The following is a 26837-nucleotide window of genomic DNA, read 5'->3' on the forward strand; positions in this document are numbered from 1 at the left end:
CTCGCTGAGCGCCGCCGGGGCCGCCGCGCCGCCAGGGGCCGCTGCCGCGCCCCGCCCCGCCCCGCCGCCCGCCCGGCCGCCCCCGCCCGCCCCTTCCGCCTCTCTCGCCGCCGCCATCGCCGCGCCGCCAGCACCGCCGCGCCATGGTGAGGCCATCGGCCGCCATCGGCCGCCGCCGCCGGCACCCCGGGCGGGCGGAGGGGGGGGCGTCCCCCGTCCCCGCACACGCACGCACCCCGGGCGGCCGGGACCGGGGCCGGGGCACGGCCGGGGCTGGGGCTGGGGCCGGGGCCGGGGCCGGGCGCTGCGCGGCAGTAACGGCCGCTCTGTGTTTCAGTCGTCCCACAAGACCTTCAAGATCAAGCGCTTCCTCGCCAAGAAGCAGAAGCAGAACCGGCCCATCCCGCAGTGGATCCGCATGAAGACCGGCAACAAGATCAGGTGAGGGCGCCGGCCCCGAGCCGCCGCAGGCTGGCTGTGCCCGCCGGCTGAGCTCGGGAAAGGCAGCGAATAAAGCCGTTTTTGCAAGCAGAACTAGAGATGTGCGGGTGCAGAACACTCGGTGAGCGTTCCCAGCGCAGGCGGTAACCCGCCGGGGGGTCTCGGCCCGTTACGCTGCCCTGGAGCGGCGTGGGCCTTCCCTGCCGCGTCCGCCTCTAGCAGTTCGTTCTGTGTTGCAGAACTGTGCACGAGTTGGTGCGTGTCTAAGTCTTCTGGTTGAAAACTTCCACCTAATAATAAGTATAGTTCAGTCACTCAAGTTGTGTAGCTAGGTGTATGTTTTGTGTCCTCCACAATCTAGGGTTTTGGGGTGAATGGGATTGTTTTTCTCAGATTATTTTCCTTCTTTCTCAAGCAGTGAGGAGAGCAGCAGTAGCGGTGACAGCCGTAGCGAGGCAGTGTAGAACTGCCAGGTTCTGTTCCTCTTGCTGCTACTCACTTGTTCCTTTCTTAGGAAGAATGACTCTGCCGTGTGCCCCCTAGCTGTGTCCACGTCTTCCAAATACTGACCTGTAAAGTGGTTCAGATTTAGCTGAATTGCAGTACTTTGAAATATTTATTATGGGGCAGAATCATTCATCTCTCTCTTGCAGCGCTTCACTACCTTGGTCATCAGTTTCATCGCAAACTGTGCTAAAGCAGGCTGCAATTGCAGTGCTCCATTCTGTGGGAGTACTGTCATTTTCCTGCTGAGAGCAATTCTGTTAATGTCATCTCTGGTTTTACCGGTGTGTTGGTGAAACCATTTGTCCTTAACATGTACAAGTATTTCACTTGTGGCTCATAAGCGGATATATTTTCCTGGATTCGGGCCTCTTTCATACATCGGCTCTTCTTTTGTATTCTCAGCAAAAATTAAGCTTTTTGCGCTACTTAAATACGATTAGGAATTACATCAAAGTGGCAGCTTCCTTTTATCATCATTGGACGATGCAAGATCACAAGTCTTTGCTCCGAAGGAGGAGTTAGGGTATACACCCGCTGAGTGGTAACGCACCCATCTGCAGACGTTTTTACCTCTTTGAGGTTTTGATTCTGTTGCTGCAACATGCCAGATTGCAGTCTCGCTAACTTACACTGCTTTTGTCCTAGGTACAACTCCAAAAGGAGACACTGGAGAAGGACCAAACTGGGCTTGTAGGAGAGACTGTCTACTGGGAACTCTAACAACACTTGTATTTCTGCATCGGATCGGTATATCCCTCACACTGTTCAGCGACTCCCATAGTAATTCCTTCTGTCGTGTTGGACTGTAGTCCCCGTTTCTTATAAGCTAGCCTCAGCTATTGGTGTCAAGAGAAAAATTTTAAGAAATTTTGTATCTGAAACAAGGAGACCGTGTTCTATTAGTGTTCTTTTGTTCAGGGCTCATCTGTATCGACAGTGTAGAGGCTTGTTAATAAATATGCACCTGAATGATTTGGTTGAAATTATTTCATACATATATGGTGGGATAGTAATGCAGAGAATAACAACTAGTGTTAATGCTAACATATCTCACCTAGTGTGAGAAACTCGGCTCTTTTCAAATAGAGAATAGGCTGTGTCCTCTTTTTCACTTGCTGTAATTCATTGAGAGCAAAGCTTGCCAGATTTTTTTTAAAGAAAACTGATTTTAGAGCAGAATTTGTTAAAAGAAAATCTTTTATTAGACAAACTAAAATAGTAAAAACATGATCTTTTAGAGGCACAAGGCATCTCCAGGTTTGAAAAGGAAGGAACAGTCTTCCCTTTATGACCGTGCATAGACCACCATGGCTGCAGTTAACTTTTCAGAGCAATGATTGTCAGCTTTTCATTAGTTAACCCCAGGGAAGAATGTAGGGGTATTTCTGGTAGATTTAGGAAAAGTTTTGAGGCTGGAAAGGAAGAAGGGAGGGAAAAGCAGGACAAGGACAGTGGATGGGTTTATGCCTAGAAAGCGTAAGACTCAGGTAGACTATGTAAAACGTGGTCCGCATATTGCCCTAGAATATGTAATAACCTGCTTCTAAGCTTTGTTTGGAGTTCTTTGCTGGCTCAAGTGGGTCTTGATGCCAGCCACAGATGCAGTTCAATTTAAAACATTTTCAGCAGAAGGGTAATAGCACAGGATGTTGCTCAAAGGAAGAGTTAGCCCTTTTAGAAAAGGGGAGATTAAAGGGATCAAACTGAACCGAGCAGTCAGCACTCCAGCTCCCCAGTGCCTGCGTTCTCTGCTAGGGCCTGTAAAATGTGACCTGTTTTTACAAGGGGGAACTGGAGAAGGAGGCTCTGGCTCAGCACTGAGCCTGGTGCGGCTGCTCCTTTGCCCTTCCCAGTGCAGGCCTGGGATAGATGCTCTGGTTAGCAGGAAATAAGGTGTGAGGCTGCTCTCGGATGTGGCTGAGACAAAGCCCATCGTGACAGCGAGAGCTGTGAAGTGCTCGGGGGCCGTTCCCCCGGTTCAGCCTGCAGTGGTGGCTCGGGTCCTGGGGCAGCTTCCTCAGGAAGTTTCCGGCAGCCACACCTACGCAGAAGCTTTTCATGTTGAAGGTAAATAGGTTTACCTCTTCCACTCTGCACCTTACAGAAAATGATGCTGGGCAGCAGCGTATGCCAAGTATGCGTAAGCGCATATTAAAAACGTGCCTTGCCCAGGTCTGATGTGATGGTCTCGTCCCTCCTAAGGGGGAGGAGAGCTGGGTGTTTCTGTGAGCACAGGAAAGCAAGGCTGGGATTTTTACAAGCCTCAGGGCACTTCGGAGGCATCTTTTAGTTTCTTTTCCTGTCTGATAAGTACAGTTTTTGCTTTATTATCAGAGGGAAGCAGTAAGTCAGTGCAACAGGAAAGCGGCCAAAAGCATTGCCAAAGATATTTCAAAATGCTTCGAAGATGTCTCAACAGAGGCCCACGTGCTGCAAGCACTTTTACCCCGCTGTTTTTAAAATTGCTTGCTTCTGTTTAAAAGGCCTGCAGCCAAAGCCCTCCCTCCTCCAAATGTTTGACCCACCGACTGGCTTTGATGACTTTGAATTTGTTTACTTGCTCCCGAGTTTGTTTAGCTACAGAGTTTTACTGCTGTTTTTACAATTCCTGAAGGATGTGCTCTTCCTTTTGAAGCAAGCGTTTAGGAGATAGATCGCTGAGGAAGGTGGGAGACGAGCCCCAGAAGGCCCGCTCGTCTCCCATAGCTGCTGCTGGCAGGCAGAGCTGCTCGCAAGGTTTCTCTTTAGTTGTGATCGTTAGGACTGGGCTGAGGAAGGAGAAAGAAATTTTTACAGCTGAGAGGGGAAAGAAACGGTCTTCTCGATGGTATTTATAGGGAAGCTTTCCTGGGCGATAGCTTAAATGACTTGTTACTGTATCACTACCACTGTCATTACTGTGCTGTTTTTATCAAATGGCAGTAGCTTCTACCAAGGAGTGGCTTTGACTGAATCTGCATTTCAGATTGGACTTTTAGGGGCAACACGAGGACGATTTCGTTAAAATCAAGCTTCTGCAGAACCCTGACCAACACAAACACTGTTGGATTTGAAATGGTTTCTGTTGTTCCTGTAGCAGCTCTCCTTGCCCTTCTCTTCCCTGTTTGATTTGAGGAGATAGAAATCTCGCAGAATTGTGCTAACATATAATAACCAGCATATCTACAGAGGCTTTAAGGAGAACAATTCCAAATCACTTGGATATTCTGTTTCATTAATTTCGGTAGGGAGTAAGTGTTCACTTCTTCCAGATGTCTCTGAAAAGCTTTGTCTGAGGGGCCAGAAACTGGCTGTGCTTTCTTCTTCCAAGCGAGAAGCACAGTTAAAGCTGATTGTATACTTGAGGATTTTTTTTTTTTTTTCTGATGTATCTGTTTATACAAAGCGACTGCCCCTCTACAGGTATCAAGATAAACCACATAACACAGAGGGGTGGGTCCCTGCAAGTGGTGTGGTATTTGGGGCAAATGGAACAAACTGCAGGAGAAAGTGCATTGTGATTTGAAGTTTTGTTTGTTTGTTTTTTCTCCCCTGTGGTGAGGAACCCTTGCAGGTTAGGTGAGGCAGAGGATTGGTGTTAACACCTAGTATCACCGAGAGCAAACAGAGCTCTGGTCTTGCGCCTTTGGAAGGCCGTAAGTAATATGCCTCAGAGCAGAACGGAGCTTCAAACATATGACTAAAAGACAGGGGAAGAAGCTGCCTTTAGAGAGTTTTGGTTAGCTGTCAAGGAGAGACAAACATTACAAATCATTTAGTTGGATTTAACTGTCGCATTTGTTGGTTACATTTTAATAGAATTCAAGTCCAGGTTTCCTGGTGGCGTGTGACTAAGCGGCAGTCATAAGGGCCAAGGAAACAGCTCCTTCAAGGGCATTCACAGTAATTCCACTGTTTACTCTGCGACTTACTCAGAGGCGGACATAAGAGTGATCCATGCCCTTGAAAGGATGGTGACAGAGGACTAAGGTCGAAAAGTATTTCATCAGAAACGCACCCACCGATCCTGTCAACACCTCAGTTACCAAAACAGCTAGTGCTGGTGGTTTTGCTAGATCTCGTGAGAAGCCAGCCTGCAGCCCCGTAGCACGGACGTGACGTGACCGGGGTAGCGATGGAAGGAGCTGTGTTGCCATATTCTTTTATCTGTCAGAGCTGAAGCCTCACAAAACCTGCGTAGCTCAGGCATTGAATCCAGTGTTTTGTGTGACTCAGCTGCTGACTTTAGGGATTAAAAAGATGTCCAGACACATCTGTGAGAGTTGTCTGGAGCCTTTTCCACACACCGCCCGCTGCTGCCCGTGTCGCTCCAGGCGCAAGGAGCGCTTCTGAGCGCAGCCCGCGTGCGCAGGGGCTCTGCGCGGGGCCTGCGACGCCACGGCCTCCGCGTCCCCCACGGGAGTTGGTTGGCGTCTTTCCGCCTCTGTGGGCGAGGCGTAAACCCCCGCAGGGTGCGAGGAGCGCCGGGGCTTGCTCCCCTGCTCGCCTGGGGCCCGGCCGCCGCGAGGAACCGAAACTCCCTGGCTGCCGTTTTAGTATCACTTCTCAAATCAGACTGCCTCTTCAGGGGTAAAAACAGCCTCGTGCTTTTGAAAAAGAGGAAGTGGCAGCTGTTTTCCAGAGGACGTTTTGAGGCAGCCCTGGCCTTGGGGAAGGGGAGAGGCGAGCTGCCGCGGGCAGAGCCCGTCCCTGGGGCGCGGGGTGCGCTGGCGGCAGGCGAGCGGCGGCGGCTCTGCCCTTCCCGTGCGGTTAGCGGCACGCTCGGGGACGCGTCGCTGGGCTGTTTCCCGAGAGTTTCTCTTTGGAGCGTGAGCTCAGTAGCAGCAGAGAGAATCTCAGGGGCTTTGCACCTTTCCCATGTTTTCAGGCAATGAATCACCTTTCTGGAGCAGGTTCTGGATTCAGTCCCTGCGCGGGGTCCTGCACGTGGCCCCGGCCGGGTCTCCCCTCCGCCCCACGCGCCCGGCAGGGCTGGGCGGCTCCGGGTCCCCTTTCCCCGGCGGGGTGTCCCTGGGAAGCCCGGGCGCTCCAGCTTTTACGTTCCTGAGAAACAGCGTCGTCTTTCATAAACAAACAGCGACCCGAAGGAAGCGCATGTGGGATCCTGGGACCTTGCAGGGGATGAGAAAGTGTGTGCAGTCTGCAGCGCGGTCTGGTTTTCGGTGCCTGCTCTCCCTGCCAGCAAAGATGCGTGCAGAAAAAAGGGGGGTGCGGGGACACTTCTGAAGCCTCGCTCGCTTCTGCTTTGGCAGCCCGGTGCCAGACGGGCAACGTCGCAGAGTATCGTTGTGAAACGTTTAATTACGCTCTGCCGGCGTCTCGGTCCGGGCGCCGGAGGAGCAGCAACCAGTCTAACCTCGCAGCCTTGCCGGGAGCCAGGGCAGTGCCAGCAGCCCCGTTTCACGGACGGCAACACGGAGTCACGGAGCGTCGGCGCGACCTGCCGGAGCTCCCACGGAGAGCCCTCCAGCGGGCCAGGCGCGGCAGCCGACCCTTCGGCTCCCTGGCGCCCCGCACAGACGCCACCTCCCCTCCTTGCCGGGCCGCGGGGTCGGAAAACCAGATCCCATCAGCGGGGCGAGCGCGTGAGCAGGGAGCGGGCTCCTGCCTCCGCGGTGGAACTGGTGCCCCAGCGGCGCCGGTCCCCAGCGAGCAGGGCAGGAGGCCCCCGGGCCTGGCAGCGTAGCCGCAGGAGGCAGGGGGTTTTGCAGGGGAAAAGCGGTCGCCGGAAAGCGCTCCCGGCGGCCGAGGGCAGCCCGCACGCGCGCTCGCAGCCGCACGAGGCCGAAAGCGCGGGCGCAGCCTCCGCGCCCCGTGCCGGGGGTTGATCCCCGCTCGGCTGGTGGCTGCAAGCGCTAGCGCCCGCCAGGCTCCCAGCCCGGCGTGGCCGCTGTTCGGCGCGGGGTCTCCAGGCAACGCGGGCCGGGGACGCTTCAGCGCTCTTGGAAGAAAGCAAACGCCTGCCTGACAAAGTCCCGGAGGGTCGACAGGCTCCGGGACCGCTGTTTTTTCCCCTCAGCCCCCGAGTCCACGCAGTCCCCTGCGCCTGCCCGGGCCTCCCTGGATGACTTACAGTTGTTGTTGGTGTTGTGGGCGCCCAGCTGCGCCAAGTCCTCCTCCAGGGCCCCCGCCAGCTCCTTCAGCTCCCAGGAGGCGTCCGCCCGCAGGTACTGCCAGGCCTTGCGCCCGCTGTGGTCCCTGCGGCTGGCGTCCGCCCCGTAAGCCCCGACGAGCACCTTGATGAGCATCTCGTGGCCCTGCAAGGCGGCCAGGTGCAGCGGGGTGAGCCCGCCGCTGGCCGCGGCGACGTTCACGTTGACCGGGTAGCCCTTCTTCTGCGCGTGGGAGATGACCGTGATGAGGCTTTCGTGGTGGCCGTGCTTGGCGAGCCAGTGGAGAGCGGTGAAGCCCGTCACGAAGTCTTTCCGGGTGAGCAGGCTGGGGTCCAGGTCCAGGAGGCGGAGGATGCTCTCCGAGTCGCCCTGGGCCACCGTCAGCAGCCACTCGTGCTCCAGGGGGTCGAGGGCGAGGGACAGGACCTCGGGGCTGCCCTCGGGCTCCGGCTCCCGCCGGCGGCGCAGCCCCGCGAGCGAGCCGCCGCCGCCGTCGCAGAGCTGCTGGGCGGCGCCGCCGGGACCGTTGCTCGGCAGGAAGACTCCCTTGAGCTCCTTCCTGCGGCCGCTGCCGGGGCCGACGGAGAGCCTGCCCGCCGCGCCAGCCCCGCCGCCCGCGCCCCGCCGCCCGCTCCGGCCGGGCTCGGCCGCCGGCGGCGGCGGCAGCGGCAGCCCGGGGCCGCCGCGGCTCCCGGCGCCCGGCGGCCAGGCCAGAGCCGGGGCCGCGCCGGCGACCTGCCGCTCCGCCGCCCGGGCGCCCTCCGGCCGGGCCATGCTGGCGGCCGCCGCCGCCCGGCCCCGCTCCGCACCGCTCCGCGCCGCCCCGGCCCCGCTCCGCCCCGCGCCGCCACCTGCCGCCGCGCAGGGCTCCGCGCTGCCCCCCGCCGGCGGCCGCCGCGCAAGCGGTTTTGCCCTCCTCGTTTCACCAGGAACCAGGACAAATTCCGGCAGCCCTGAAAGCCACCACGTCCCCCCCCCCCGCCTCCGCCCACGCCCCCGCCAGGCTGGAGCGGTCGCCAGCTGGCTTGGCTCGCCCTTCCCGCAGCCCCAGCCCGCTCTCCCCGGCCTTCCTCCCCCGGCTCCTTCCTCCTCCTCGCTTCTCCCCCGCCGCCGAGGCAGCCGGGCCGGGCGGCTCTCCGTCCGCCGGCAGCCGCTCCGCCGGGGCGCCTGGGCAGCGCGCGCGTCCCCTCGCTCCCTCTCCCCAGCTGCTGGCCTGGGCAACAACCTTCGGAGGCTCCTGCGCACTCAGGGAAGCAAGAGACACGGACCGGGCCGCCGCTCGTGCCGGTCCCCGGCGGGAACGCGCGCCCGCGGGAGGCCAAGGCAGTCTCGCAGTCGTCCAAGGTGACAACATGAGGTTTCATGAGGTTTGAGGAACCTCCTGAAGTTGAACAAAGGCAAGTGCAAGGTCCTGCGCCTCGGGAGGAATAACCCCATGCACCAGTACAGGCTGGGGGTTGACCTGCTGGAAAGCAGCTCTGCCGAGAAGGACCTGGGAGTGCTGGTGGACAACAAGTTAACCATGAGCCAGCAGTGTGCCCTTGTGGCCAAGAAGGCCAATGGTCTCCTGGGGTGCATTAGGCAGAGCGTTGCCAGCAGGTCGAGGGAGGTGATCCTGCCCCTCTCCTCAGCCCTGGGGAGGCCTCACTTGGAGTACTGTGTCCAGTTCTGGGCTCCCCAGTACAAGAGAGAGATGGCACTCCTGGAGAGAGTCCAGGGGAGGGCTACAAAGATGATGAGGGGACTGGAGCGTTTCTCCTGTGAAGAAAGGCTGCGAGAGCTGGGCCTGTTTAGCTTGGAGAAGAGAAGACTGAGAGGGGATCTCATCAACGTGTACAAGTATCTGAAGGGGGAGTGTCAAGAGGATGAGGCCAGTCTCTTCTCCGTGGTGCCCAGCAACAGGACAAGAGGCAACGGGCAGAAACTGAACCACAGGAAGTTCCACCTGAACCTGAGAAAAAACTTCTTCACTGTGAGGGTGACAGAGCACTGGAAGAGGTTGCCCAGAGAGGTAGTGGAGTCTCCTTCGCTGGACATATTCAAAACCCATCTGGATGTGATCCTGGGCAATATGCTCTAGGTGACCCTGCTTGAGCAGGGAGGTTGGACTAGATGATCTCCAGAGGTCCCTGCCAACCTCAACCATTCTGTGATTCTGTGACAAAACCCCCTCAACGTCAGCAACGTGTAAGCCCAGGTAGAGAGCGTCAAACGATCCCGGCGAGCTCCAGCCCCTGGGAGCCTGCTGGCTGCCGCCCGCGCCCCGGCCCGCTGCACCTCCACCGCCAGGCCGACCTCCAAACGCAAAGGAAGCTGCAACTCAGCCCCGGCTGAAGGAGTTGAGCTTGAGAAAATCCTACACGCACCCCGCTGCGCCCCCCGGCCACCCCACGCCAGCGGCCAGGCCCCCGGGGCCGCGCGGGGCGGCCGCCCCCTCCTCGCCCAGCGCGGCCTGCGAGCTGCGCTCCGGAAACACCCCAGCGCAGCAGCCATGGGTCCAGGTCGTAGGAGAGCATGGATGGGCCTCCAGGGACGCGCACAAAACGCGCACGTGTTTTATTTTACGTAGCAAGCAATTTACGGAGACTTAGGCCCCCCTGTCCCCACCAGCCCAGGCCCCACAGGCCCCAGTCCCTGGGCCCCCCCCAGCCCTCTCTGCCCCCCAGTCCCGGTGCCCCCCCGGCCCTCTCAGCCCCCTCGGCCCTGCCCCCCTGTCCCCCCGGGCCCTCTCTGCCCCCCGGTCCTGGTGCCCCCCCAGTCCTGGTGCCCCCTCCAACCCCCCCGGCCCTCTCAGCTCCCCTGTCCTGGTGCCCCCCCGGTCCTCTCTGCCCCTTAGTCCCGGTGCCCCTCGGTCCCTGCCCCCCCCTAGTCCCGGTGCCCCCCGGTCCCTGCCCCCCCCCAGTCCCGGTGCCCCCCCGGCCCTCTCAGTCCCCCTAGTCCCGGTGCCCCCCGGTCCCTGCCCCCCCCCAGTCCCGGTGCCCCCCCGGTCCTCTCTGCCCCTTAGTCCCGGTGCCCCCCGGTCCCTGCCCCCCCCCTAGTCCCGGTGCCCCCCGGTCCCTGCCCCCCCCCAGTCCCGGTGCCCCCCGGTCCTCTCTGCCCCCTAGTCCCGGTGCCCCCCGGTCCCTGCCCCCCCCCAGTCCCGGTGCCCCCCGGTCCCTGCCCCCCCCCTAGTCCCGGTGCCCCCCCCGGCCCCAGCGCCCGGCCCGCGGCGCGGGCTGCACCACCGCGAGGGGCCGCGGGGGGGGCCGGGGAGCCCCGCGCGCCTCGGTGGGGCGGCGGCGCGGGCTCCTCCCCCCCCCCCCCCGCGCGCGGCGGCGGCGCTGGGCGCGGCCCGGTGCGGCGCCGCCCGGCCGGGGCGGGCCCTGCTGGCGGGCTGGCAGCGATGGCGGCGGCCGAGGTGGCGCGGCAGGTGGGAGCGGGCGGGCCGGGCCGGGCCGCGCCCCGGCGCCGTTGGCAGGGCGCGGGGAGGGGGCAGGGTGTGAGGTGATGCTGGGGCGGTTCGGGGGTGATTTGGGCCGGGGGGGGCCGGGGTGATTCGGGGGCGCGGCGTGGGTCGGGGGGGGGTCCCGACCCCCCGCCCCGGCAGCAGGACCCGCTCGGGCCGGGCCGGGCCGGGCCCCGCGGCCTGGGCCCGGCGGCGGGAGGCGGCGGCCGAAGGGGCCCCGCCGCCGGCCCTGGCCCTGGCCGCGGCTCGGATCCCGCCCTGCGTCGGCGGAGAGGGCGCGGGGGGGCCCGGCCGCCTGCGCCTTTGTCAGAGCCGCGCCAAGGAGGCGGTGGCAAGGCGTTTTCAGTCGCGCGGCGTCCTGGCTGGCTGCGGGACGGCGGGGCTTCCGCGCCCGAGCGCTAGCGCGAACGGCGCTGGGGGTGAGGGCTGGCCCTGGCCTTCGCAGAGCGAGCGACAGGTTTTTGCAGGGGCCCGATCCGGGCGGGCGGGTAGGCGTAGCCCCGCCGTGCCGAGCCGCGGCCTTGTCTCCTCCTGGACGCACCCGTTGGCTTGCGAGTTGTGGCCAAGGTACGCGAGCGACTCGCTTGTTCCCCTGCCCGCAGTCGAGCGTTAGGCTCCCCGAGGACGGTGCCTCCAGACATCTGCTAGTAACTCGGTGTGAGCTGCGGGAGGGCGCAGCCTGCCTTCCGAGGCAGGAGTGAAAGCTAGCGGCAAGACGGACGAGAAACCAGCCTGCCGCAAACGGAAAACGTCTAGATGCAGTCAGAAACGGAAAACGTCTAGATGCAGTCAGACGACTTGGCGGCGCGGGTCTCGGGCCCCCGCTCGCCGCCCGGGTTCGTGGCGCGGCCGGCCGCGGCGCCCTGGCGATGCGGAGAGCTGCCGCCTGCGCGCCGCCGGGGGTACGCGCGTGCCAGGGACGGGGGCCTGGCTGCGCGGGGTGGTGGGGCACGGCCGCTGCCCGGCTCCCGGCAGGCCAGGACGGGGAAACCCTCGCCGCCTCTCCTGTCCTCCCTGGCAGCGCGGAGGGGGCAAGTTTTAAATGAATATGGTCCAAACTGCCTCCCGCTCCGCTAGTCCGTGGGCGGAGGACGGCTGTGGTGGTGGAGCATCTTGCAGAGCAGGGTCTAGCTCTCGGTCTCGGTGGTACAAGGTAGAAAAATCACGAAGGGTGCCGAATATATATTTTTTTAACTGCTTGAGGAGACTTCTCCTGGGAACGTGTCCAAACAGCTTGGAGTTTCTGCAACCCTTTGGCAAGGGCATAAAGAAACGTAATCTTAAGAGCTGTCAGAGTTGGAGATTTCAGAAGCGCTTGACCGTTTCTGAATACTGGATGGCTGGGTGATGCAGCATGCCTAAAGGGAGCGGGGTCAATGGTTGGGGTTGGGGTGAGATTTTTCTTGCTTCTGCTGGTAGCTGATTCAAAACTATTTCTCTCCCTCTTCACTTGTTTTTCTTGTAAATTAATGCTGTTGATTTGTTATGAACTGAGCAAGAAAAAGAAATACAAAGTATCTACGCTTTACGTTCCTGCATTGAGTTGGTCTCTTAGAGGATGTTTATGCTGCCTACTGGATAATTCTCTCGTTGCACAGGAGAATTACACGCTTGTACAAGTGCCAAGCGACTGGTACAAGCGTTGCTCTAATCTGTTGTTTAATCAGAGCCAAATGCAGGCTGGGGAAGTGGATGCCACAGCGCCGAGGTCACGAGGAGGGATCTGGTGGTGTTCTAGCGCAGAGATGATCTGAGAAACTGTGGTGCAGAAACCTGAATTCAGGCTTTGGCTTGCTTTCTGGTTTGACATTTGACTTCTTGTGCAACCGTTTCAGGTGCAGGAATTAACCTGCTGGGTTTTGGCTTTACGGGGTGGCAGAGAGGCGTAGTGGTGGAGCTCTGTGGACGTTGCTCAATGTTTTCATCGGGGGGCTTTGCCGTTGTGTTCGTTCCGGCCTTTTAGAAATCCTCCAAAGGGAGTCTCCAAGGCCTCAGAGCGCGAAATGATTTTCGCTTGGGGCGGGTGGGAGATCGTGGTGAAAGTACTATCTGTCACGTGTCAGTATCCTAAACAGAAATGCTCTTTTAAATTAGATGCAGAAAAAGGATTGTACTGCTTCCTCTAGAATAGCAGTTTTTTGAGCTTTTTTGTGGTTGTGCAGGCCTCGTTTGGACACCGGCTCCATTGGGTTGAGAGCTTTAGTTTTTTTTATTTGCTTTGCTGTGCTCTGCCTGAGTATTGCCAAGCGGAGGCTTTCTCTTGCCACGGTGTCGTTTGTCAGCGTTCCTGTTAGCACAAGCCGCCAGAAAGGGTTCTGAATCTGGAGCACTGACATTTACGTGGAGCAGCACCGTTGCGTGGTTGACAGATGATGTGCCACTTTATCTCCACGAAGCGGTAACCACCTTTCAGCGCTCTCAGGTCATCTCTGGAGCCGACAGCACTGTACCTACTTGTTGTGTAAAGAAGATAAAGGCAGAGGTGCGCGTTCAGTGAGATTTTTTTCTAATTATTTTTCCTTCCTGAGGACTTCTGGAGAGAGGCAAGCACCTGGAGTCCAAATTTTGCCCAATTTAACTAAACTAATATTTAATCGGAGTGCTTTCAGGCTTGGGATAATTTATTATAACACTTGTATAGTTTTTAAGTCTTTCTGATACTTCTACGTGAGAATTAGGGTAGACAGCACTGCTTTTTGTGGCAAGGAAAAGGCCTAAGAAAAGGTGTGTAAATCCCCCAACGATGCGGAAAAAATAAAATTACTTCCCCAAGTGGCTACACCATACTTTTGCTCTCAGGTAGCCCCACCTGGCAACGCAGCAAGGCAGTGTGTTGCTCTTTTTGTTCTTTTAGTCTTCTTTGTGGCAAACACACTTTGCTGCTTCCGCATAACAACAGCTCATTCTGTCCTGGGGGGTCACTCTGCACGTATGGGGGAAAAAAAAGGCATCTGGTAGCTTGGTGTAGTGCCAGTATTCACACTGGCTTCCCAGATACTCCCGGCTTTGTCCTCGTTCCAAGAAGATGCTAGCTTTGAAACAGAGACCGCGAAAGGACTCTTAGACATCCAGCGTTCGCTGATGTTAGCGGAAAAAGCCTTCACGTGGGCAATAAACGTTATCTGCCTTGTTGGGATCTCTCTGTGCGTTTGACCCAAAAAATTGCTGTTGAACATAAACAATGGTGAGCAGCTCTTGAACACTCTTTTCTAGCACAAATTGTTGCATAGGCTTAAAATACTCTCATTTTGAACAAGGTAATCCAAATCTGCATTTAATATATAGGCAGTGTGACTAATCGCTGTGTTCATATGTTGTTTGTGGTGAAGCTATTTATATAGAGCAGCAGGCTGCGTATAGAGACACCACTTGGTGTGTGAAGACTCGTTATTTGCACCACTTCTTAGTGGATCAGGTAGAAAATGTTTCTTTTCTCTCCACAGCTTTGGTAATTGCTGACAACTTTCTGACGTGCATCAAAAACAGTGTGAATTTAAAACATAATTTTGTATTTTCTCACCGTATCTGATCTCCCAGTTCTTTGGCCGTGCGGGCTTTGGACTTTTAGGCAGTAGAGCACAATATACCTTGTGGCTGCTTATTTAACGTAAAGGTTCGGCTGCTGTGACTGCAAATCAGATTTTGCAGTTCTTGTTTCCTGGCCTGTAACAAATGTGAAGTGTGGTTTAACTGCATTAGAAAACCACAGGTGACTAGAAAAAGAGGCTACAGGAAATGACTTGTAGACTGATTTCTCTGTGATGGCAAATGCCTCCTCTAGCCTACGGTGGCTTAACTTTTATTTTGTTCCATCTGGATCACACTTATATTTAGGGCTGAGGAGAAGATTTGTTCTTAATGAGAGCCTACACTCCCACCCACACTTCCTGGAGAGAGTAGTGTTCAAACAATGTTCCAACAGTGCAGTTTTAAGGCTGGCTATTAAAAATACCCTTGATATTCCTCCTTCTCCAGGAAGGAGTTTGCCTGTGGTTCTCTCTCTTGCCTTTGCTGACTCTGTCCATCCATCTGTTTTTCCCCAGGACGGTGGTGCTCTCTCATGAGAGATTAAGCAGTGCCGCAGGATATTCCAGGGCTGGGTTTTTGTTTTGTTGAAAGCAATTTAGGAGAGTTTAGATGTGTACGCGCGCGTGTTACGGCTTTCCAGTTCTCCTGTTTCTCTACTTTGTATAAAACCGCTTAGTTGTCCTTGAATTACTGGGCCTCGGAGCGGCATCCTCAGGAGGCAGAAGCGGAATCTGCTGGGTAGCTGGAGTGCCTTCCTGACGTACATGTCGTTTGGAGGCAAGGTGCTCTGCCTTCCAATTAAGAAAGCACCATATTTGGCGAGCATCTTGGCAGGAAGAATGAGACCGATACACAAAATATGGCTAAGAGGAAACATATCTACACATCACAGGGCTGTAAATATGGTTAATGGCTGAAGAGTATTTGGATCCTCACATTCGGGAAAAAAAACTCCACACCCACAAAACAGTAACAGCACCGGTAATCATACTCTGACAGCCTATTGTAGTAAATGCAGTCCTTGGGGACACTTTTGTCGTCTAATATACAAGTTTCTTCAGCAGAAGAAGAAAAACAGTATGTCTGTCCTCATAAACAGGTTTTCAGGATATGAGAAAACATCATTCTGAAAAAATAAGTTAAGAATTATACCTCTATGAACTGGGACCTATTGCCTTTTTGCTGCAGTCATTCTTGCAAACTGATGATGCACCTAAAAGGCCAGAGGAGAATTTTCCACATTTGGCACCAAAATGCATTATTAAGGAAAGCGTTTGATGTGGAGAAATATCTTTTGGGGGGGCTGTGGGAGAGGAACCGTTCCTAGCTGCAGTACGTGCAAGTACACAAGGTTAGTACCGACCCTCCATTTTTACGACTCTCTTTTCCGAGTGTGAACCTGTCTCTGTAAGCAGCGTATTACTGTCTGTTGTGCAAGTTCCTCATTTGGATCCGGAACGCCTTGTCATTTGTGCAGTGGCCAGGCGGAAGCTTCTGAAGCCCTCTCCAGGAAGCAGGCAGATGCTACCTTGCTTGGTGGGCACCTGCCCACGTGAACGTCTTCCTTGCAGATTCCTTCAATGATTCCTGGTCTTCCTAGCGCTGATGACCGTTACATAGATCTGGACAGACCCCAGTTTGTGATCTGAGACTTTCATTTTTGCAGCAATATGGAAGATATTGCTGTGTTTGGTAGCTCTTAAGAGACTGCTGTTTTTGTGCCTACAATACTTGAGCTTTGCAGAAGCAGCGTGTTTGGGCTGTTCAGTTCCTAGATGCAGGCACAGTTTTCCTAATCTTTTCTAGGTAGTTTCTATCATTGACGCTTTAACGTGACTCGGAATAGGCATGTAGGAGGAGGCACAGTTAACGTATTCCTTTGGGCAGGGAATTCTCTTTGCTTTGAAGGTAAGGTGAGACTTGAGCGTCTAGATGATTTTTCAAGAAATAAATGTTTTGCCACCTTTTTATTTCAGCAGCTGTGATTGTGTATGTGTTTTGCACAGTTTAATAATGTTGGTGACAGGGCTACCTTCTGATGTGAGGCAAATGGAACATTTTGTTTGTGCCGTCTGGATTTGTTTTGGAGAAGAGGCAAGTAGCTGACGAGATTTACAATCTACATACAGCTCTGTGCTTGGACAGTGTAGTTGATTCTACTTGGGAGGTCTTAAGGGTATAAACAGGTAAGTATATTTTGTTTGCAAATAACACAAACTATATATTTTTCATTATGTTTCAGGGTGAAGGCTATCGTACCGTCCCCCTTTCTGGACATGTAGGATTTGACAGTTTGCCTGACCAGCTGGTTAATAAGTCAGTTAATCATGGTTTTTGTTTCAACATCCTGTGTGTGGGTGAGTATTTCCATTTTTGGGAAGTTCTGTTGCTGAACTGTGTTGCTTTGCAGCTGGATGTAGCTTATAGGATATAGAGTTAACAAGGTAGCTTTGATTTAAATTTTTCCCCCTCACTCTGTCTATTTTCGGTAACAAAATTTACTGGTGTCCTGGGAAATCCCTGCTGGGATTATGCAGTATGGCATTGTACCAAGCAATGAACCACAGAAATAAAATGCCTGAAATCCCAGGCTTTTAGTATGATCTTTATTTTCCTAGTATGTTTCAATTTAATGTTTTTAAAAGAAAACAGATATTCATGCCAGAGAGCTTTATTCTGAAGTCTTGTTTGGTTAGATATTGAATTATTATTATTGTTGTTGTTATTTAAACAAAATACCAGTCATGCTCCTCTTGAAGCACTAAAAGATATTTTTTTCTACTCCCTTCTGTGCATGTTTGAATTAAAATAGTGTTTGGCCAAGCCGTAGCTGGTCAGGCGGTTATCCAAGCTGCCATGTGGTCGCGCATCTCAGCAGGGGCCTGGCACTACTGTAGGACTTGGTGTCTGTCCCCACAGCGTCTGCCAGTCTCTCAGGTCTTCCCCGGGATTAGGATCCCAAATGGTCCCTCCTCAGAGGCACTCCCGGGTAACAGCAGTGTGGTTTTGCATGGTATCTTGGTAAGGTGGATAAGGGAATTAATAATAGGGGACTAATAATCGTCTCATAGGACGGTTATTTTGGTGTGCTGATGCCCGTGCCCCGTCCCTGGGAGCAGAAGGTTATTGTGCGGCCGTGGCTGCTCAGAGGTAGCCGCGTCTGCAGATGCTCCCGGCGGTGCCTGGCGTGAAGGAGGGGCGGCAGCAGCAGCAGCAGCAGCTGATGCCTCCTGGGGCTCATCTCAGCTGGGGGTCAGCTCGCCAGCTGCACAGAAGTTAGGCGTCCCTTTCCAGGAGAGATCCAGCGTGTGGTGTGGACCCTAGTGCTCACCCAGGACAGGGTTAAGTCTGAGACGAGAGGAGTACAGCAAGGAAAGCAGAGCCCTGTTAAACGGAGCTGAGAGGAAAACTTTCCCTGACCGTGGCGTTCCTGTGAGATGATAACCTTTGTTGACAAGTGGAGGTCACTGTCAGGCTGAGTCGCTAGGTGATTTCCACAGTACGTGAGTGTGATTTGACCTAGTGAAACTCTCCTGTCCCAAAGACTGAAGTCTTACAGTATTTCCTTTTGTGCTTACTGAGCTGCTGTTTTTTTTCCCTAGAAGTTACACGTGCGGCAGCAAATGCCTCTTGTGGTTATACGTTCACCTTGATGTGTGGAAAGCAGTTGACTACCTCTGCTTTCCTCTGCAGAGCAGAAGAGGAATGCATTAATCACATGTCAGTGTGAATAACAAAAGCTCACCAAGATTAATGTGCGTTCTTTATTAATGTCAGTCTTTTATGAGTAGTAACAACACAGACGTGGTTGATCTTGAAATAAAGAAATTGTATAGAAAATCTTAATAAGTTTCATTAGACAAAGGTCTGCACATCTTTAATTGAGGGCCTCAGGCTTTAAAATGTCTTCTCCTGAGCCTCTGTTAACTTCTAGTAACAAAGTTGAACTCTTAAACATCCTGCAGAAGGAAAACAAACAAGACCTGGAATCCACCTGTCGTTTAGTCTGTTGGGTCTCACTGGTACAACAGGAGTTTGGGGTGTAAAATTGACAATGCAGAGAGCGAATGAGAATTGGAGCCAACAAAACAGGAAACGGGCGAACTGATCCCCGTAGTCAGGCCACTGAACATGACGGAAATGCACTTCAGTTTTCCCCATTTTTAAGTTGTGTGTAGCATTTGTTGGAGGAAAAATCCAGTGGCAATTTTACTCTGCACCATACTGGATCTGAGCCGCTGATTCCTCTGGCTCCTGGTGGCAGAGCCAAGGAAAGCTTCAGAAGTGGCTCTCAGCAGTACATCCAGATTAGAGCAATTTTTAGCTGTTCTCCTGCTGAAAGCTGTCTCCTCTTTGAGACTAGAGCCAAGGACAGAGTAAATGAGCAAACCTCCCAGAATAAGTTAGGGATTGTGAATGGTTTCTCTTATATTTTATCCCTCAGTGTCATTGTTTTCTCCTAAAGCTTCAGTGCTAAATGTTCGTTGCCTCTTGGTTCAGTGCAGGGACTGGAGAAGTATTTAATGGCTGAGACAGGGTGTTTGTGCTGGCTGCATTGCTCAGGGAGATGGAGGAACAGGCTGAGAATTTTTTTGTGAACTTTCTCAGTTTTGGTCAGGGTAGATTATAGTTGTATTAGACTGGTATCCCATTATAAGCAGGAATTTCTCTCTTCCTTCCTCCCAGGATTTGCAGGGGATTTGTCCTAAGCAGCCTATTCAGTGCAATGAAAAACCGCTATTTTGCTGCAGTACCTTCCCTTTTGCCAGGGGCTGTACCAAACCTGCTCGAGGACTCTCACAAAGAACGGTCCCTGTTTTGGGGGGAGAGAGAGGCAGTATTTCTATTATTTGTGTCACATGTATTCAGCAGCTTCCAAACAGGACCCAGCAGTTTTTGGCTTTTCAGCATTCAATCTGTGCTGGAATTACCCTGGATTCAGGGTAATATATCATGGGGACCACGGGAGTATATTCTGAGGCGTTACCCCAACTGGGTTATTGTAAAGATGCAAGTAAGTTTACCCTCGTCCTGGGCTCCGAACAAGGGAGCTGCTTGGCACGCAGGAGCTCTCCTCAGCTGGGGAAAGGAGGGACGGGCACAGGTTTCCTCATGCAGAGCTGCTGTCCGCTCTCCAGCGGGCAGCCTTCAGTGGGGTGATGAATCTGTAATGCCTGGAAGCTGCCAAATGATTGGTTTTATGGTCACTGGTGCGACCAGCCGAGGAGGGAACAGGGATTCTCCAACCAAAAAGTCATCGGTCTCCTCAGCCCCCTCGCCGCTGGTCTCTGGGGCAGATGGCAGCAGTACGTCTGCTCGGAGGCTGGGAGGCTGTCTAGTCCTTCAAGGCACTTGAGCATCTCTTGTGAACCCTTGTTCCTCTTCTTGCCCTCCAAAGCCCAGCGTTTGCCTTGTGATGGATGAACTGTGCAGCATCTCTGTATGCCTGTCAGATGAAAAGAACTATTTTTTCCTCTCTCCATAAGAGACAGCCTTATCAGGCTGAGCTGCCTCAGGGCTTGCCTCAGCAAACCTGCTACGCTGGATTAGCTCCCGTTTCCTCACATGAAAGGGCTGTGCATGCATATACATTTTCTTTAAGATTGGATTGTTTGATCTCTGGAGCCGTGGGTTGTTAATCTCCTGAAGGACAGGTGTTGCTCTCTCTTGCAGTGAATCCATCTGAGAGCTGCTCCATGCCTCTGAACAACTAAATATGCCAAGCACTACCCTGTCCTCTAAGAGAGTCGGTTAAGGATGATATGATCAGGACCTCTTAAATCCTGAGTGATGCGGAGAAGGCGACCAGTGAGCAGTTGCTTGTTATTTCGCATAACATGTATGAGGGGATAGCAAATTGAATCACCAGGCTCAAAAAGGAAAAGGAGGTACTGCTTTCACAGTGTATAGTTCAGCTTCCTGCCGTGGGATGCTTTGGATGCCAAAACCTCTGTGGAAGAAAGAAGCCATTGAGACACATAATGCACCAAGATACCTCTCCTGCCTGGGGACGGTGGAGAAGGTAGTGAAGGAGCGTTTGCTGCCTATGCGGCTTCTTCTTTTCCTCCTTTGCCTTAGCTGGTGCCCAGCGTCAGTGGCAGGGCATGGTAACGGGATGGGCAGGGCCTTTCCACCTCACCTAGAACGACCGGCCTTGTGCAGCCCTCTTGTTTCTTGCCTGCGCATCTTGTGGTGTGCCTCTTTGTGATACCAGCCGACGGCAAGGATCGCTCGCTCCTGCAGCAGTGATGCTTGGTGTGTTTTGGCGCAGACTTTGCCTGGTCCCCAGCTTTGGAGAGCTCACCCAGAGAGACCTGGAGAGTGGAGCAAGGCCCTGCCTAGGCAGCGCAGGGAAGGCAGCTGGGTCCCAAAGCAGAGGCAGAGGACCTCTACATGCAGTGGCTGAGAGGAAGAGAGTGGGGCTTGCCCCCAACCCTTATTGCATATGTATGAGCCGTGTTTCTGCAGGTGGTGCCACCACTCTGCCAGAAAATGATTTGATGAACCATTTCCCTAGAGCATTGCAGACAGCAGACGCAAGTGCAGGTGTGAGCAGGGAGCCGTCTCAGGAAACCGCAAGAAGGTGCAGGGAGCCTGGCAGAGCCTCTCGAGCCTGGCAGGCTGTGAGGTGTTAAGAGTGGATGGCGCTTTCAGGACACTGGCTTAGGATTGCCGCATATCCAGAGTCTCACTGCTGTGGTGTTTCTTACTGTCTATTTTTATCTGAAAACCAGGAGACTTAAAAGCAAAAATCCATCCCATACTCAAAGGCACAATGCTATTGCTTTTCAATAGCTGTCTGAGCTTCCTGATGTAGAAATCTAACAATAAAGGTCTCTGTTCCTACCTTGTCCACCCCACAGCGCATTGCCAGCCCTGCTTCTGGGGAGCAGACCACTGCAGAGTTGCGTAATCCTTAAGTACAGTTTTGGAGATTAAGTCACATGTGTGCATATAAGCCTGACATCAGGAATTAATCTCCCTGCCAAGGACGCCTCTCGCTCAATTTGCGTACACCACTGCTTGTTCCACGGTAATTCTGCCTCCCTTAATCCCCATTCATTGTTTCTGTTTTTTGGAGAAGATTCCAGGGCTGTCGGCTGGAACGAGCACAGGCTGCTTGTCCTTTTCATCAGACCATCTGTTCCATCTGGACTGCTGTCCTTACAAGAAGCAGTCGGCACCATTTACATCTTCCAGCCAGCAGAAAGTCGCCTGTGTCAGGCAGAAACTCCCAGGAGGTTCAGAAATTCACCGTTCTAGCGTTTGGCCCTTCAAAGTAGCACTGCTCCCTAGCTCCGGTCATGTCTGACACAGCAAAGCACTTTATTAGCACCTTCAATCTGCGACCATTTGAAGTCGTTCCGTTAGTGTTAATGCCGTGTTTCTTTGAGCTGAGACAGTCGTTTCAATCTCTTCCATCGTCCTTTTCCCTTTTAGGCTTTTAATGCCATGCTGCATCAGGGGTGGGGGGCATTTAAACAGTGCAGGGGTTGGTTTATATGCTGGCCAAATCTAATTGTTGCTATGTAAACTTCAGATTTGTGATGCTCTGTTAACGGCTGTGTTTTCTTTCTGTTTTTTGTTTGTTTTTTTTTTTAATACACATAGTTGCAGATATTTGGATGGGAAATTCTCACCTGTATAGTCAGGTCTAATCAGGTTAGATCTTCCAAAAAAGAAAATCTTTGTGTGTGAATTCAAAGTTGTCTTTAGTGGCCCTGTGTAGCTTCCATTAAAGGAGGTATACAAGCATGCTCTGCCTTAACAAATTGCCTGTGTCTCCTCGGCTCTTCTCCCCTGCCCTTTGGGGCCGGCCGTGGGACGGAGAACGCAGGTGAGCAGCGCAGGAGGGCGCTTGCAGCCTGGCGTGCTGCCGCCGCTCCCTGCAAGGCTGCCTCTGCTGCCTCCCTGCCCCAAAACGCCCCAGGAGGGGTCCTGGCGTCCGCAGGCAGGCAGCCAGCCAGTTCCCTGCCCCGTCCCACCCATCCAGGCAGTAACCCTTGGCAGGGGCTCTGGAAATGCTTCAGCCTTCTCAGGCTGTTTAGATTTTTGTCTTTTTTTACCCCGCCGTGTTCCTGGAATCCCTGAGAAAGGCCTGGCGGGGTCGCGGCAGGCTCTGCCGCAGCTTGCGTTAACCCTTGCTGTCCCATCCGAGCCGTGGTGGTGCCCTGGTCTGCTATGCTGTGTGCACCTGCTGCCCGTCTGGGCCAGGCGGTACCCAACGGGCCCTTGACTTGGCTGCAAGAGTCCAAGTGAATCCACGGCTTGTCGGTAATGAGCCATCAGTCTTGTAGATGTTCCTACCCCCTCTTCCAGTCGGACTGATTTGTCTCCTCCTTGACAGAGATAAGCGTGTGCTTTTCTGTGCCCCCTCCCTTCCTCTCGGGCTGGCGCGCTCTGGTGGGTGGTGGTGTAAACACGGCTGATGCATTAACATAGCACAGAGGAGCAATGCCAGCTCGTGGTGTTGACTCTCTTTTCTCCCCCTCGTGTTGCAGACAATGTTTGGCACAAAGATAGGTGTGAAGAGCAACTCGATTTGTGGCTGTTCTGGCTCCGGTTGGCGTTTATCAACGATAGGGCACAAGCTAGTAGCTGGCTCCTCGTTCTGCTTTGCAGCTCAAAGTGTACGTTGACTTTCAAGTGTTAGTGAATCTTGCTGACTTCTGGAAAGATATTTGATATACGGTCCTGGCAATCAGAGCTTGCTGTCCCCAGGGCAGTGCGTGCTTGCCCTGCCCTGCCTGCCGTGTACTGCAGCCTTGAGCTGGAGAAGTCTCCTCCAGGGCCAAGGGAGAGGAGTTTGCCTGCTTGCAGGGGTGAGGCACAGAGATTTGGATGGGGGAGGAAAGGGAGGAGTTTCCCCTTATTGAATTGGGCATTTCATGCAAGTTTGGATCTGTTGCAGTGCTCTAAGCTTACAAAAATCAGAAGCTCTTTTCTTCTGAGGAGAGTAGGAAAAGATGAAGTTGTCTCGGTTGGGAGCTGAGGGAGGGGGAGGCCGCTCTGGCAAGACACAGTCTCCTTGTGGTCCTGGAGCGCGCTGGCTGAGCAGCCTTCGCGATGGGTGCGGTTCGGCCAGCTGCTGAAACTTCAGCAAAAGCCAACTGGGCAGCTCAGAAATCTTCATTTCCCCAAAATACAACAGTCTTCACAGGGCAGCAGAGCAGACTGCTTATGGATCTAGCATGATCCTTTGAGCTTGGAAAGCTAGCTCCGTTGTCAGGCTGCCCTATGAAATAAGCGCACCGAGGGTTTTGTTTTGTTCTCCCTAGGACGTATCTAAAACAAATTTAAGATCCGTCTCTGGGATTTGTCTCTTCCTTCCAGATAAGGAAATACGCTCTCCCATGGATAGATGGAATCTGAGCAGTAGTTCAGTGCTGCAGAACTATTGGAAGCGGATTTGGGCGTTTTATGTAACTTCTGAAGCTGCTAATGTGCAGAAACCAGATATTGCAGAAAAGGTCCCTTCCCAGACTAGAAAGCTGATCCCCCGACTTGATCTGTTGTGCGTACGAGAAACCAACTGCACAACTTGTTGTAGAACTGGAACCGCATTGCAGTGTTTCTGCACGGAAGGAAGCTATTTCAGTGGTGGCTTATTACAGAAATGTTAATCTGGATCATCTTTTTCTGGAGATGGCAACGAGCCCCATGTACCCCTCCCTATTTTAATGAAAAAAGCATCTTCTGTAGTGTAGTGATGGATTTGTGCGGGATTCAAATGCGGCCTTCCCATTTGCCTTTTCACCTCTTTCTTTCCATCTCTATTTTCTAATGATATTAATGGCCATTAGACTGTGTAACATAATTTGCCCGGAATACAGACCTCCCTTTGTATGCGGCTTTCTGCTTGGCAGACGATCTCTTTGGAGCATGAGATCTGCTTTCGTCTGCTACAATTTCACCCCTGTTAAAGTTTGGATGCTGAAAGACTGAGCCATATCAATGTTGAACAAAACATGTTGACCTCCTTTTTCTCCAATAGGGGAAACTGGCCTTGGTAAGTCCACACTCATGGACACACTTTTTAACACCAAGTTTGAAGGTGACCCAGCCTCTCACTCACAGCCTGGGGTCCAGCTGAAATCTAATACCTATGACCTGCAGGAGAGCAATGTCAACCTCAAACTGACTATTGTGAGCACAGTTGGCTTCGGGGATCAGATCAACAAAGAGGACAGGTGAGTGAAGCAGAGAGGGGCTATGTCATGACCTGGTTCTCTCTTACAGGGGCTCCTCTTGTGTCCTAGCTGGGCCAGACGGCATTTATAATAAAGTTCTCGTCCTTTCTTATGAATCATCCTTATCTTTTTGGGAGGAGAGAGAGAGAGGAGAGAGTCCTGTGGTGTCAGCACTGCTCCAGCTATCAAAGCAGTTTTCCCTGTGCGGTCAGGACAATAGCTGTCCTGCTGGCAGCCTTCTGCCCAAATTCATCTGGTGGGGGGAGCAGAGAGCTCCAGGGCATTTCTGTGCTTGTTTCCTTGTGCTACGCTGAACGCAAGCTGCTCACCAAACCACTAGCGTGGTCTAGTGACCGTTTTGCTTAACAGCCGCTTTTTGGCAGGGCTCTTCTATCTTACCAAAGGAAGCATGATAAATGTTCAGCGAAATACCCTGGGGAAATGTTTCTGGCAGCTCAAGTCCCAGTGTGGCTGGAGCATGGTGTGGGGCCAGGCAAGGGTGTGTGATTACACCAGAGCCTCTCCACCAGACCCTCCCACAGCTTCACAGAAGCACTGGAGATGGGGTTTGCTTTGTTGTGCATCTTTTAGATTTTCTTTTATTTTGTTTAGAACACACTAATGTCCTTTACATGCGAGTCTGGCAGTCCCTGTATTTCAAATTGCCCTGCAAGAGAGTTGCAGGGATTTCCTGTCCTGGAGCGCTGGTCAAAGGTGGTACTGAGTGGAGGTGCATCTGCGCCGGCACGACGTGAGGCTGTGAGAGTGGCAAGCTGTTTCCTCCCTGAAAGGAAGCAAGGGTTACCGACTGCTGTGAATGAGTCTACTTTATGTTTTCTTTTAAAACCTTCTCACCCTCATGTTTCAAAATATGAGTGGCCGCTTTCTCTGGAAGAGATTACTCTATAGCTAGCCCTTTAAATGGTGTTTCTCTTATCCTCTGCTGAATGTCCAGTAATGTGTTTTGTCAGATAGGCTGCTAGATGCTGATGTAGGACCACATCTCCTTGTCACTAGTGCAACATTTAAATTTCTTACAGCAGGGGAGTGGGAGAGATTCAGAGGATATCTGGTCCTGGTTATTCAGAGGATAACTGGATAAGTGAGATCTAGCAAGCAGCTCATTTCTGAAAAGCAAGCTAAGGAGCATTGTCTGTTTACCTCTCTGATTGCGAGACGTGTAACTTTTTTTCTGTTCCCCAAAGCTATAAGCCCATCGTCGAGTTCATTGATGCTCAGTTTGAAGCCTATTTGCAAGAAGAACTGAAGATAAAGAGGGTCTTGCACAACTACCACGACACCCGAATCCATGCTTGTTTGTACTTCATTGCTCCGACAGGCCACTCACTGAAATCCCTGGACTTGGTAACAATGAAGAAGCTTGACAGCAAGGTAGGAACATTTAACCATCTCGCATGTGGTGGGAATGCTGCTGCTCTCCCAGGGCGCATTTCCCCCCCTTGCATACTCCTTATGCTAGTGGAGATTACTGGGTTGCCAGGTAAATCCTGTAGTTTTAGTGAGCACTTTTAAGTTTTCCTAAGTTGCAATGTAGACTTGGAAAAACTACCTGGAGCAAAGCTCAAGGCTTCTTATGATTCTCTTTCTTTCTAGGTCAACATCATTCCCATCATTGCCAAATCGGATGCCATTTCCAAGAGTGAGCTGACCAAATTTAAAATCAAAATCACAAGTGAACTGGTCAGTAATGGTGTTCAGATCTACCAGTTCCCAACAGATGATGAATCGGTGGCGGAGATAAATGGGACAATGAATGTAAGTGATTTGGCCCTTTCTCTTCTCCCAGAACAGCACACTGTCACTGTGGAGTCTGTGGCCAGCCCGGGGGTGTTTCATTCAACCCATTTTCCTTTTCATTCTGCTTCTTAAAAACAGGATTTTTCAGAGATCTCAATCTACTAGGATGTAGTATCATTCTCGATAAGCAGAGTTTTGCTGTGGGTTACTGCCTCTAGGATGGGCTTTTCTAGTCAGAAAACAGATGGTCTTTTAACCCCTTCCTTCTCCTAAAGCATATGTGTTGAAGGACCTGCAGGAAATTGAGCAGATGGTGAGGTCTGGTTGTGCAGGGCAAGGGCAGTCCTGGGTTATGAACTAATCGGATGAGTATCATCTCTCTGGGGTGAGAGGCAGGCTGTCTACAGCTCTTTGCCCTGTGTTTCTTTCACTAAGTGGTTTTGCTCTCCTGGGCTGGTGTTTCTTGTGAAGCCATCTCCATGGGGGTCTCCTCTTGTCCATGACTGTCCTTACAGCAGAGCCCTGACCAGCTCTGGTACTCTGCTCTGTTCTGAGTTGCTGTTTCATTATTTAACTAGTTACTTAGCTGGGTCCTTGGGCTAGCGTTGGTGAAAGAAGGTGCTGTCATCCAGAACGGATGGGCCGGGGGTGGGGGGGGTCGTCTAACGAGGCTGATTAGAGCAATGGTTCCCTTCCCACAAAAAACTTTGGCTATGTCCAAGTGCTGATGTGAGAAATATGTGCTGTATTTGTAAAACACAAGGATTGGGCCAGAGGTCTGTCCAGCCCAGTGGCCTTTCTCTTCCCCGAGCATGTGTTTTTTGTCACTCTTGGAGTATGTAAGAGAGGGGAGGT

General features: G+C 53.3%; 2 protein-coding genes, 1 long non-coding RNA gene and 1 other non-coding gene across 16 annotated transcripts in view; 3 read left to right on the plus strand and 1 right to left on the minus strand.

Moving 5' to 3' along the window:
• Positions 1-112: 112 nt before the first annotated feature.
• Positions 113-443, plus strand: LOC138068703 (uncharacterized). The gene is made up of 2 exons (XR_011143397.1): positions 113-146; positions 338-443. It is a non-coding gene; the product is annotated as an uncharacterized lncRNA (long non-coding RNA).
• Positions 444-1136: 693 nt separating this feature from the next.
• LOC138068825 (small nucleolar RNA SNORA69) lies at positions 1137-1268 on the plus strand. Its single transcript, XR_011143603.1, has one exon. It is a non-coding gene; the product is annotated as a small nucleolar RNA SNORA69 (small nucleolar RNA).
• Positions 1269-6736: 5468 nt separating this feature from the next.
• SOWAHD (sosondowah ankyrin repeat domain family member D) lies at positions 6737-7835 on the minus strand. The gene has a single exon (XM_068957536.1). The coding sequence runs from the start codon at positions 7833-7835 to the stop codon at positions 6882-6884; it is 954 nt and encodes a 317-aa protein (XP_068813637.1). The 3' UTR covers positions 6737-6881.
• A 2551-nt stretch (positions 7836-10386) lies between these two features.
• Positions 10387-26837, plus strand: part of SEPTIN6 (septin 6) — a 32552-nt gene continuing 16101 nt past the window's right edge. For 5 of the 13 annotated variants that reach the window (XM_068956973.1, XM_068956978.1, XM_068956980.1 and 2 more), the window contains exons 1-5: positions 10387-10470; positions 16277-16391; positions 24029-24224; positions 25430-25616; positions 25839-26000. In XM_068956973.1, coding sequence (XP_068813074.1) covers positions 10444-10470; positions 16277-16391; positions 24029-24224; positions 25430-25616; positions 25839-26000 — 687 coding nt within the window. In that variant the 5' untranslated portion in view covers positions 10387-10443. Of the gene's footprint in view, positions 10471-10855; positions 11074-11360; positions 11409-16276; positions 16392-24028; positions 24225-25429; positions 25617-25838; positions 26001-26837 lie in introns of those variants that run through there. The other 8 variants (XM_068956972.1, XM_068956976.1, XM_068956974.1 and 5 more) reach the window with 2 other exon arrangements.

This window comes from Struthio camelus, chromosome 11 (assembly GCF_040807025.1).
Source record: "Struthio camelus isolate bStrCam1 chromosome 11, bStrCam1.hap1, whole genome shotgun sequence".
NCBI lineage: Eukaryota > Metazoa > Chordata > Aves > Struthioniformes > Struthionidae > Struthio > Struthio camelus.